Source organism: Jatropha curcas, chromosome 10 (assembly GCF_041381405.1).
Source record: "Jatropha curcas cultivar XTBG-Jc1 chromosome 10, XTBG_Jcur_1.0, whole genome shotgun sequence".
NCBI lineage: Eukaryota > Viridiplantae > Streptophyta > Magnoliopsida > Malpighiales > Euphorbiaceae > Jatropha > Jatropha curcas.
The window spans coordinates 9,338,266-9,350,054 of record NC_143160.1 but is presented as its reverse complement, the minus strand read 5'-3'; the positions used below and the strand labels follow the sequence as shown (position 1 = coordinate 9,350,054).

Sequence of the window (11,789 nt, the reverse complement as noted above, 5' to 3'; positions counted from 1 at the left end):
TTGTTATATTCAAAATCAATGTTAAATCAATTTTAGAGACAACAATGTTTATATTTTAAGGCGTATGTTAAATTAGTCACTATAATTATTCATAGTCAATTGATAATCAAATATTAGAAAGTTATTTACTAATTAATAATTAAAATTTTTAATTATGCAAAGTTAAATAATATTAATAAGTCATTGGAAGCCAAATGCTGAATAATGGTTCTCAATACATTTGAATAGATGGAGAAAATAAACATATAAATACAAATAAAGTATTTTAGAAAAATCTTAATCCATAAGTATGATAAAAAGCTAGTTTATTTTGTTTAAACAAATTCATATGGAAATAAATTATTGATTAAAAATGATAATTATGAAAAGATTATAGTTTATTATTATATTATTAGTTTTAGTTATACAATTTCTAATGTGTACTTTGGATATTTTCGGGTACAAATTGATAAATTGGGTGGCTAATGGGCCCAAACATCTGAAGAAGCAGTACGGCAATTTGATGGGCTGGATTCCAACTTGAATTGAATCGTTTTGTGTTTGGATTTTCATGATAATAAATGTGATTGTGATTGGGGACCCAGCAGAAAGAGGCCTGTCTTGCTCTCTTTTTCAATCCTAGTTGTCCAAATTGTTAAATACAATTTCCACCATAAACTTGCAGTCATATTATAGCATCTCCCATATTAATGGGGATAGTGAATTATCACTGATGTGTCGTATGGAATAGAATGTGTGAGTGTTGATGCGATTGAATGTTTATTTATAGACATTGAATTTTAAATATTTATCTCTAATGTAAACTGCAGTTGATGTGTTATATAGAATAGAACGTGTGAATGTTGATGCGACTGAACACATAGTCAAATGGCTAAGGCAGATCCTTTAAAAAGCTTCAGATTTAGGAGTGTAATTTGGAAGTCTGCTTAAAAATGGCATGGTTGCAAATATCTTTGCCAAAACTAGCAAATTTGGGTGGCTAAATCTTGTCTTTTCTCTAGCTACAAGCCACCCCTCTAAGGCTCTGGTCAAAATATCAATACTTACCAAAAATAAATACAACGGAAAACAAAAAATATTTAACTAATATTCCATAAAATTATAAACCAAAACAGCAAGTGCAATAATTTTATAGTTCTACTAAACATCTAAACCATTTCTTGTGAAGAGGAATGATGAAAGAGAGCTAGCAAGCAAAAATTCACAATGGCAACAGGTTTGACATGCCAAAAGCAACCAAAACCAAATAGTATATAAAAATCGAATCGAATTGGTTCATTTTGATCGGTTTTATTGGTTTTTAGCCTTTTTTTTATGGTTCAAAGCTTGTCTTTTGGGTTTTATGACAAATCTAACACAAAAATTTAAATTTTTTCTATAAAAACTGAAATCAAATCATATGAAATGAAAATTAAATCTGAATCATACTGATTTGAGTTTGTTGATTTAACTAAAATATGCTCAACTCTAACCAAAATATTACATGGCATATGGACTCATGGTCTTGGTCTCGGTCTTGGTCATTAGGCGTGGGCTTTTGTCCGTTCATACAATAAAATAATTTATACTAAAAATTTCTATTAAAGTTCATACTACGACTAACGAGTTCACTTGTTACACCAGACCGCAAACACTAATTAAATCCGCTAATTCACCAAGAATCCAATTCCTTCTTTTCTGTATTGATGAAGTACAATCTTCTTCTCTAAATTTCTTGTCCATAGCTATCTGCATCCATAAAAAAGCATGAAAACTCAAGAATCTTCAGCAATCTCACATCTTCTTCTGTTTTCTCTATTAATCTTTCTATTCAAATGTAAAGTTGAATCAAGAAACCTCCAAGAAAAATGCTCTTCTTCTTGTGGGTATCTCAAGAACATCAGTTACCCATTTCGCCTAACCACTGATCCAACCTTCTGTGGCGATTCTGATTATGAAATCTCTTGCGAGGACAACAAACCCATTTTGGAGTTTCATTTAGGAAAGTATCTTGTTTACCAAATTTCTTATGATAGGCTTAGAATTCGCTTAGTTGATATTAATTTAGCAAATGGTAGCTGTAGCCTCCCTTACATGTCAATTTCGGTAGATGAAGTAAGGGGAGATAGGCGTTATAGAGGATTGGTGTCCAGTACTTTCACTAGTTTTGTTAATTGTTCTAGTGAAATTAATGATCAAGGCTACAGGGAAGTTCCTTGCTCGAGTAGAAATGGGTCTAATGTTTATGTTAGTTATGATAAATATATAATATCTGATCTTCAAGGATCTTGTTCTTTCATTTCAAGGGTACCTACAATTTACCAGAATGTTTTGTACCCTTCCTATGAAAGTATCTTGAAATTGATGGCTTTAGGGTTTGACCTTGAATGGTCTGTTGAGTGCCGGGATTGCATTGTTTCTGGTGGTTCTTGCTCTTTGAGCTCATTGGGTACCTCAAATATCTATGAATGCCATTTTTCAGGTTAGTTTGTTTATCTTTCTTCATTTGCTGCTCTAATGGTGTGGATATTTCGTTTATTGATTTAGGCTGATTGATATGGTTGTTGTATTTGGTTTTTGGTTTTTGTTTTTCTGAGTTGCAAAGAGAATCCTATTATTAAACAGGTTTCTATTGCAATGGAAAATCAGAAGAATTTATTTTTCCTTGTTTCAGCAAACCTGTCTTCCAAGATGCAAAAATTTTTAGTGTAGGACAATAAAAATTAAGAACTGAAATAAGTTTCCTGCTTTCGTTTCTTGAATTGTTCCAGTGGTACCATATTAGGCTTAATTCTTCATTGCTTCTGTGCTTGTGCAGACTTTAATGTGCCCATTTTGGTTGGATTCATCGTTGGCGTCATTTGGGACATTCTGTTAGGTAAAATTTCCAAATTTGAGCTACCATACTTGCTTCAACAGTTACAGTTGAGCATTTTGTATCAAAATTAATAAATTTCTCTCTCTCTCTCTCTCTCTCTTTTTTTTCTTTTTCCTGTTTCAGCAATAAATCTAATTGCAAGATTCATTCTCGCTCCAATAGTTATAGTGGCATTCCTAATCCACAAATATAGAACAAAGAAGACAGAAGATGACAAGGAGAAATTTCTACCCAATCAACAATCCCTTGTGCCCAAAAGGTACTCCTACTCCGATGTTGTTGCAATAACAAGTAATTTCAAAGATAAATTAGGCCAAGGTTGCTTTGGGACAGTGTACAAAGGACAAATTCGAAATGGTTTAGTTGCTGTTAAAATCCTTGGTAGCTCTAAGTTCAGTGATGAGGACTTCATTAATGAAGTCTCAACAATTGGTAAAATTCATCATGTCAATGTAGTACGGTTAGTGGGATTTTGTTCTGAGGGATCTCATCGCATCCTTCTTTTCGAGTATATGGCTAATAAATCTCTTGATAAATATATATTTTCAAGAGAAATGGAACTTCTGCCATTAAGTTGGGAGAGACTCCTTGAAATTGCTTTAGGGACTGCTCGAGGGATCGAGCACTTACATATTGGATGTGATGTATGTATTCTTCATTTTGATATCAAGCCTCATAATGTCCTGCTTGACCAAAATTTCATCCCCAAAGTTTCGGATTTTGGTCTGGCAAAATTTTACCCAAAAGAGTATGATTTTGTGTCAGTTAGTACTACAAGAGGAACTATAGGATATATTGCTCCTGAATTGATTTCCAAGAACGTTAGAGCTGTTTCTTGCAAATCAGATGTTTATAGTTTTGGGATGTTATTGTTGGAAATGGTTCGAGGAAAAAGGAACATTGATGTGAAAGGAGATGCGGACAGTTCAGGCAAAGACTATTTTCCTTCATGGGTTTATGACCATATAAATGAGGGAGGAGATTTAGAGCTAGAGAATGTTAGTAAAGTTGAGGCTGCAATAGCAAAAAAATTATGTATAGTTGGGTTGTGGTGCATTCAAAAGAATGCATCAGATCGTCCATTAATGACCAAGGTGGTGGAAATGTTACAAGGAAGAGTCGATGATCTGCAATTGCCTCGTAATCCTTTGGCTTACCCTGATTATATTGCTACAGAAGAAGCTCAATCCGATTCTTCAACAGAACTGCTAATATCTGAGACAGTGGAACAAAGCTTGTAGAATGACAGATGCTTAACAGAAAACATAATGAGAAGGAAAAGTAAAAGGAAAGTTGGGAAACGAGAAATAATAGTTATATAATATTCGACTTAATGAGGGCTTTTCTCCTACAGATTTCTGAAATGGAAAAGGTCCACATCCTTTAGCTCCGCCTGCAATTTCCTGTATGTTACTGCTTAAATAGTATTGTCCGTGAAGTTTTCAGAATTCACTGTTAAAGTAAATGTCCGTTGCTTATCAGCAACAAATGTTTCTGTGTTTTTGCTCAATTCTGTAATGTCAATGCAAATTGCCTTATTTTGCTGATACAATAGGCTGTTTACATATACATATCCATTTTATGCTGCGTCTAGTATCCTGTGTTTATAATTGTACTCCCATTGCTTTTTTACCAAGTATTCCTGAATTGCCACAATGGTTGTCTTCCATGAACTGTGCAATTTTGATCTCCAGCACAGACCAGGCAATCTTTATTGATTCGCCAGATTTTTTGTTATGTTTGAGCCTGAGACGGTAATGTTATAGTACTCTTGGCTCCACTGGAGAACTGGAACTCAAAGGCTTAAAATTCAACTCGAGTTTGATCAAGCTTTAAATCTTCATTCTTGAGCTTGACTCAGATTAATATTAAGATAAAGTTATATATTTGAAATAAATACTTTAGGTAATCATAGGATAAAAGTCTGTATAAAGAATGTCCTTCATTTGCAGGCAAAAGTGGCAGTTCTCGTCATTCTGAAGATTTTGGTTTTTCATTCATCTTAGATTTCTTGATTTAGTGGGTGTTCTTTTTTCTTCATGTAAAACTATGTATGATCCTTGATTAGCAGAAGGCAAGGCATTATAAGAATTTAGTAGCCTTATCTATATGAGGTTGTAATGACAAAACTACCATTACATTAAAATTAATTACTACTATTTACTAGCATTTACAGTTGCCAATTCTGTGTACCCATAGTCTATACTTCTGCAGATTAAGCATATTCGTAGAAAATTCTGCAGATTCTTGTGGTCCTATAATTTTTTTTAACTTTTTTACAGGGGCCCTTTAGCATTTATTATCTATATTTCTTTCACAAAGTTGCAAAATCTGACCAGAGAAAGAGAAAAACAGATTTGAAAAACACAGAAATATTAGCAAATAGCAGAAAGATGAGCCCTTTTCTTTCTCTTTTTCTCATCCAAAGAAAACCCTTCTAATCCTAATTTATATTTCCCAGAAGGAGATGCCTTTCTTTTAGCAATTATTGCATTATTTTTTTAAATCAAAGGAATTTAGATAATTACAATGCAATAATACTTTTCTTGAATAATTTTGCAATGCTTAACTGCATCTATCATTTGGTCATCATGAGCTAATAATAAATGGAGACTCTGTGTGTTTGTGTTTCAGTAGGGAGGATAATGGCAGCCAGCAATCATGCAACCTTCCTCTCCTTGAACTTCATTTGCAGAAGTGAATTAAGCTTAGTACATTTTATTAAACATAGTACATGTTCTAGAAAGGTAACTCGTAATATTATTTTATCACATTAACCTTACTTAGTGAGATTCTATATTGCAATTACTCTGTAAAATCATACCTTAATTATTTAAGAGTATGCCAATGCACCAAAGTGAAATCAAATTGAGTCCATTCACAATTTAACAACCTTTTGCGAAATTAGTTAGTTTAAGTAATTAAGTAAAACATTAATTAACCAAGCTAGCCATATGCAATCTCTCTGCTTTTAAGTTTTAACCCACAATTTTCAAAATCATTGAAATTTAAAGTATCATAGAGCTCACCAATTTTGAAGTTGAAAAGGACAATTCTCACATATTCTTTTTATACACTATCTTTTACCAATTAAAGTGATGAGAACAAAATTAAAAAAAAAAAAAAAAAAAAAAAAAGAGAAAAAATAAAGAGATATCCAAAGCGGAATCTGCATCCTATCAACTTCTACCTAGCTTTGGCTAATGTAAATTAACAAAAAGCATGCATAAAAGAAGAAGAATTATCAGTTTAATAATCGAGTATTTGCCTTATAATAATAAATTCAAAGATCGAACTTTGATACTCTATAGGTAAAATTTTCGACATATAGAAAAAGAAAAAGAAAAAGAGAAATAGAAGTCATTTTCTTTGATCTTCAAATCATAACAAAGGAAATAAAAGGATAGGTGTAAGCGATGCATGCCCGGTAGCATTACAAACTAACATTTTCCATAACCCAAAACTCAACCTTCTATCAAGAACTCACCATTAACCCTAATTTTAAGCTACCTCGTATGCATCTCTTACATCCCATGTTTTATAACATAAGCCAGAACAGGATAATAATAATAATAAAAAAAAAAACCAACCCAATAGCTAAGGGCAAAGCTGTAAATAAGCAGAAAGACGTGAGGTTAAACAAGGAATAAAAGAAAATTAAAACACCTAACGTTAAGGTAAATCGGACCGCTACCCTCAATTCCCCGCAATGCAATAATATCACTCTCCCAATTCTACCCTTCAAGGCAAGAAACTCAGGAGAGTGCAATTGCAAAGCTTTGTTTTTTTTGGTTTTTTTTTTCACTTTTCACCCATATTTACAAAGAGACCACCCTCCTTTGGCGTGCCACCACTTCCTTTGTAACCACTGCCATAGTTGGCGGAGCCACGGCGGCGGCTGCTAATCATCTTCAATGATACAAACCAAGTGAAGCAAAAACTAAATGCTCTTAGCTAAGTATTGCTAAGAGAAAAAACTAGCTCATAGTAGTTAGTAGTAGCTATAGGGCATAAGGGGACATGATGGGCCAATATATAAAGGCAAGATTATTAGCTTTTTCTTCAATTTAAGTGGGATTTTATTTTATATTAAATATAATTTTATTTTTCAATAATTCTATTATTTTTATATAATAATTAAAACGATGTTGGAATTGAATTTTTAATACGAGAATAAATATATAATTATAATTTTTTTAAAAAATAATTATAAGACACATAAGTAATATTTTTACACTAGATGTTTTTCTTTAGTTTAATGTTATAAAAGGAAAAAGAAATTAAAGGTGATGTTGAAATTGTTGGTCTAAGATGGTTAAGGGCATGTTTGTGGGGAATGGAAAAAACTCCACTAACTCGATTTTCAAGGGCGTTGGAGTTTTCATATTATTCTGAAAAACGGAGAAGGAAAAGTGGGCGTTGATGGGGTTTATTTGTCTGTGTATGTGAACGTGGCTTTGGCTTTGGCTTTGTTGAGTGCAAAATTTATACAAAAGAGAATCACTTAGCTCAAGAAAAGAAAAAAAAAAATTGAACTTTTTAGTTTTAATTAGCTTATTATTGAGAGATGTGGTGATGGGATGGCTATTTTTCATGGCCAGCTTTAGATAATTAGTTTTTGCTTAGAACGATGTGCACGGATATTTGAAGCACACAATTCGCTCAAAAACAAATTAATTTAATATTCGTCATGTTTAAAAAATAATTTATTTTCAAAAATTAATTATTTTTTGGTTTTAACGAGTAATAAATTATTTTTTTTCATATTTATTTTTTGTATATGATCAATAATTATTACTTTAATTTTTAATAATTTTTTTAGAGAATTAATATGAAATTAAAGATAATATGGTCAATTTACTCAATAATTTATTATAATTTAGACAAATTTAATAGTTTGTTTAAGAGACGTGACAAATATTATAGAACAGAAGTAGTATATACTAGAAAATTATGAATATGATTAACGGGCAATCAACTATTCAAGTAAACATATACTTTTGGTGTCTCAAACTATAAGTCGTTTAAGTTTTTTTGCTTATAAATTTTTAAAAAAAATAATTCTCTTATATTATAACAAAAATAAAAATAATTTCATCAAATTATCTTTTATCTCACATTATTAATCATCTCTCACATTATTATATTGTATCTAATATAAATAAAGGTAATATTGAAAAAAAAAATATTACTGTTTAAAATACTAAAAAAGGCTTATATTTAAGAACAAAACAATCACCTCAAAATGACTTATATTTTAGAACAAAGGGACTATGAATTTGTTGATGTTACTAATTAAACAACAATAATTAAGCCAACCAAGTGCGGTAATGTTATTCTTCTCAATTTTATAGAGAGTGAAAGATTTTCAATTTGAGACCTCTCGATTATAACAGTTTTCACTAATTTGGTGAATAAATGAGAGGATTGTCCTTGTTGTGTAACCCATAATGTTTTTTAAGCGTTGCGACCTCCCAATAAATAAAAATAATTAAAAATTAAAATAATTATTTCTTTTTCGTTTTTTTTAACATGATATTCACACGTAGGAAGTCTTAAGTTTAAACCTATAATCATGGGAGTGGTATTAGGTGTTAAGTAGGTTGATTGTTGACTTTCAAGTTTCAATTCCAAATTGTTTGGTTTGATTCACCTATTTGGAAATGTAATTACGTCATTGAGGTTGAGCCATGATTTTTCCTATTAATGTTTGATCAAATTCATGTCAAATTGAACTTAATTATTATTAGTCAAAAGCTTAATTAGAATTTTAGGAGTCATAAGGCCGCTAATAGGATTTTGCTTATATAGGATCAACCTTGACCGTGACATTGACAAACAACCTTTGTGAAAAGCTCATGCACGCATGCTTTCTTGAATATTTTTCCGTCTTGCACAAAATCCTTTTGTAATACCATTAAATTGTAAGTTACTAATTTTAAACTCAATAACTTATCCAAATTTATTATTTTAAACATTTAAAGAAAAGTTACTAATTTTTAATATAAACTTATCCGTATTACTATATATGATCTCAACTATTTAAGAAATTTATTTGATAGGATTAGTTCAGTTGATAAAGCTGAGTGCTCCTCCTCGTCATCAATTTGAATTTGAAATTATTTAAAAATTAATTTTGAATGCATCAAGTGGATGTAAGAAAATGCACACTTAAGATCATACAGAAAAAGGATTTACGCTGGATTCTACAATAGCTTTTTAATTAGCTTCCAGTCAAAACGCATTACTTTTTAAAGTATTCGGTAATATAGCATTTAAATTAGTTTTTAGATATTAAGATAACATTTTATAAAAGTAAGCTCATGTAACATTTTATAAAAGTAAGCTCATGTAACATTTAATTTTTAGCATTTTATAAAAAATTACTCAAACAACTAACAGTTAAACACTACTAAAACAACTAATTTTACCGAACAGAATATGTAAAGCATATCCTATTAGTGTTGAGCTAAAGATAAAAAGGATGAGATGGGACTTATGTGTGCTATATGTTCAATAAACACAATTGATGAGAAAATGGACCTATATATATAGATGGAGTGTTTAATGTCGACTTGCTTAATTTGGCTTGATTTGCAATTATTCTTTTTGGTGGGACACAAAGAATATGGATGTTAAGTGGCTATCATGTGTTTATCCCATAGAAAATGAATAACCCAACAAAAAATTAGATTGCAATTGCATGCAACTTTAGACTATATATGCAAGTAATTAAGTTTAATTTTCAAAAGTTGTTCCCCACTAATTGCTAAATGTTTCTGTTTTTGTTGGGATATGAATATGATATGAGAGATAAGTGATCGTATGATATCTAATTACATCTTCTTTATTGGGTATGTTGCCTTTTGTTTTTCTTGGTTTTTGAGTGCTCACTCTTTTTTATTTTGAAAACTTAAAAATAAAAAAAAGAAAATACTATTAAGCATTATTATGGAGTAGGGTTTTGATAATATATATGTTAGTTACTCACCTAGCTATATCAATGCATTCCATAACTACAAGAATTATTGCATCAATTTAATTTTTCTTCATTTTCAATTGGAAATCTTTTTTCTTTTATTTGCACTCTGTTTGTTTCCATAAAATAATTTGCAGGAAAATAACTTGCTGAAAAATACTTTCATGGAAAACATTTTTCTTGAAAAATATTTTTCAAATAACATAATTTCCGTTGTTTGGTTGTAATATTGAAAATTAGTTTAAAATATTAAATTTTTTATCTTATAAGACCATAAAAATATTAATAATAATAGAAATTTTATAATTTAAAAATTTTATTTTTAAATATGAAAAGAATGCAAAAAAAAAAAATTATGAAAGCCGCTGGTGGTGATCGGTGGTAAATAGTGACTGGTGGTAGTGAGTATGATAATTAATAAATTAAAAAATATAGATTTATAAGATTTGTCAATATTCAGAAAATATTTTACTTTCTCGAAAATGAAAAATTGTTTTCATTAAAAAATGACTTTATTTTCCTTTGACAAGAAAAATATTTTCTATTGACTTATTTTCCTGAGTGCCCCAAAAAATGAAAAATTGTAGAAAATATTTTTCTGTAAGTTCTCTTATGAAAACAAACGGAGCATTGATTTAATTAGGATTTAAATATAAGATTTTTGGAAACAAGAAATGATTCTAATATCATTGAATTAAAATTAATGAGTCTAATTTAAATTGATATAATAACGAGTGTGAAGTATATATCTCAACATGATCGTTATTATATATTCGAGATTCATTCCAGTTGGATTTCTCCCAAAATTTTAAAAAATTTATAATAATGTAATTAAAATGATTACTATTACCGTGGTTGTTATTTATTATTATTATTATCAAATTTTCAATTATATATATGATGGGTTGAGAAAGACTTTTGTTGTTAAGATATTGCAAAATAAAGAAAAAGAGAAAAAGGTAAAAATGTAACACTTTGTCAAAATGGGGTGGGGCATGCAATTCATTGGATTTTGAAGAAATAATTGTGAAATGGGGACACACTTTTAGGTGTGAAAGAGGAAGAAGCTAATCAAATCACTTTACCATGGATTTGTCCTCTACATGATCAAACCACTCCCATAAAGCTTACAACATAAGTCAGCGGGTGAGAGTTTCTGTTTAAACATTTTCTTTTCTTTTCTATCCTATTTAACTTCTTTTCAAAAACAACTTTTCTTTTGAGCTAATAAATCTATTTTTAAAAATTATAGAAATTTTGAAATGTCTGAAAATTGTTCATTCGATAGCAAGTATTTACAAAACAATGCGTCTATATTTATAAATAAGTTCACCTAAATTGAAGAATAATGTGAGCTGAACTTAAGATTTTCTTATTACCTTTAACTATTTATAAGTTCACGCGGTTGATCAGTTTGATTCAATTTACTTTTTTTTTTTTTGGCATAGTGAACTAAAATTAAATTATGTATAAAATCGAGCAAATCCATAAAAATACGATTAAATGAAAAAAACAATCGAATTAATTAAGTTCGATTTTTAATCAAAATTGGTCATCCCTAACTATTTGTCCTCCATGATTTGGATACGTATATTTACCATTAAACTATACTTTGATATGCGAGCATGAGTGATACCATAGCGTATATAATGGGGTCAATTGCCGCTACTCAACTTTTAAAGAAATATTTATATTTATAAAATATGATTAAATTGATTAAAAAATTATAAAAGTATGTATTGAGTAAACAAATTTAAAAATTTTAATTTAATGAAATTTAAATTAAATAAATGACCTCATTAAAAAATATTTTTAGCTCCGCATTGTATGTTAATGAAAATATACATATACCAGATTTATTTTCCTTAAATAATTACCGGATAATGTGCATGCAAATGCAACATCAATCTTTTTATAACTTGGTGGGCCTTCTTGCGATATTGTACAGCCGTT

The 11,789-nt window shown here is 29.9% G+C and overlaps 1 protein-coding gene across 1 annotated transcript; it reads left to right on the top strand.

The window, feature by feature from the left end:
- Window positions 1–1,606: 1,606 nt before the first annotated feature.
- On the top strand, window positions 1,607–4,240 carry LOC105636916 (LEAF RUST 10 DISEASE-RESISTANCE LOCUS RECEPTOR-LIKE PROTEIN KINASE-like 2.7). Its single transcript, XM_012220317.4, has 3 exons — window positions 1,607–2,461; window positions 2,798–2,857; window positions 2,981–4,240. The coding sequence occupies exons 1-3, from the start codon at window positions 1,747–1,749 to the stop codon at window positions 4,096–4,098; spliced, it is 1,893 nt and encodes a 630-aa protein (XP_012075707.1). The 5' UTR covers window positions 1,607–1,746; the 3' UTR covers window positions 4,099–4,240.
- Window positions 4,241–11,789: the final 7,549 nt, after the last annotated feature.

What these genes read in the sequence shown, in the direction of transcription:
- LOC105636916 (XM_012220317.4), top strand. Translation starts at nt 1,747, where the DNA reads ATGAAAACTCAAGAATCTTCAGCAATCTCACATCTTCTTCTGTTTTCT. An exon ending in CTATGAATGCCATTTTTCAG is followed by an intron (nt 2,462 to 2,797) that starts GTTAGTTTGTTT and finishes GTGCTTGTGCAG; the next exon opens with ACTTTAATGTGCCCATTTTG. An exon ending in CATTTGGGACATTCTGTTAG is followed by an intron (nt 2,858 to 2,980) that starts GTAAAATTTCCA and finishes TTCCTGTTTCAG; the next exon opens with CAATAAATCTAATTGCAAGA.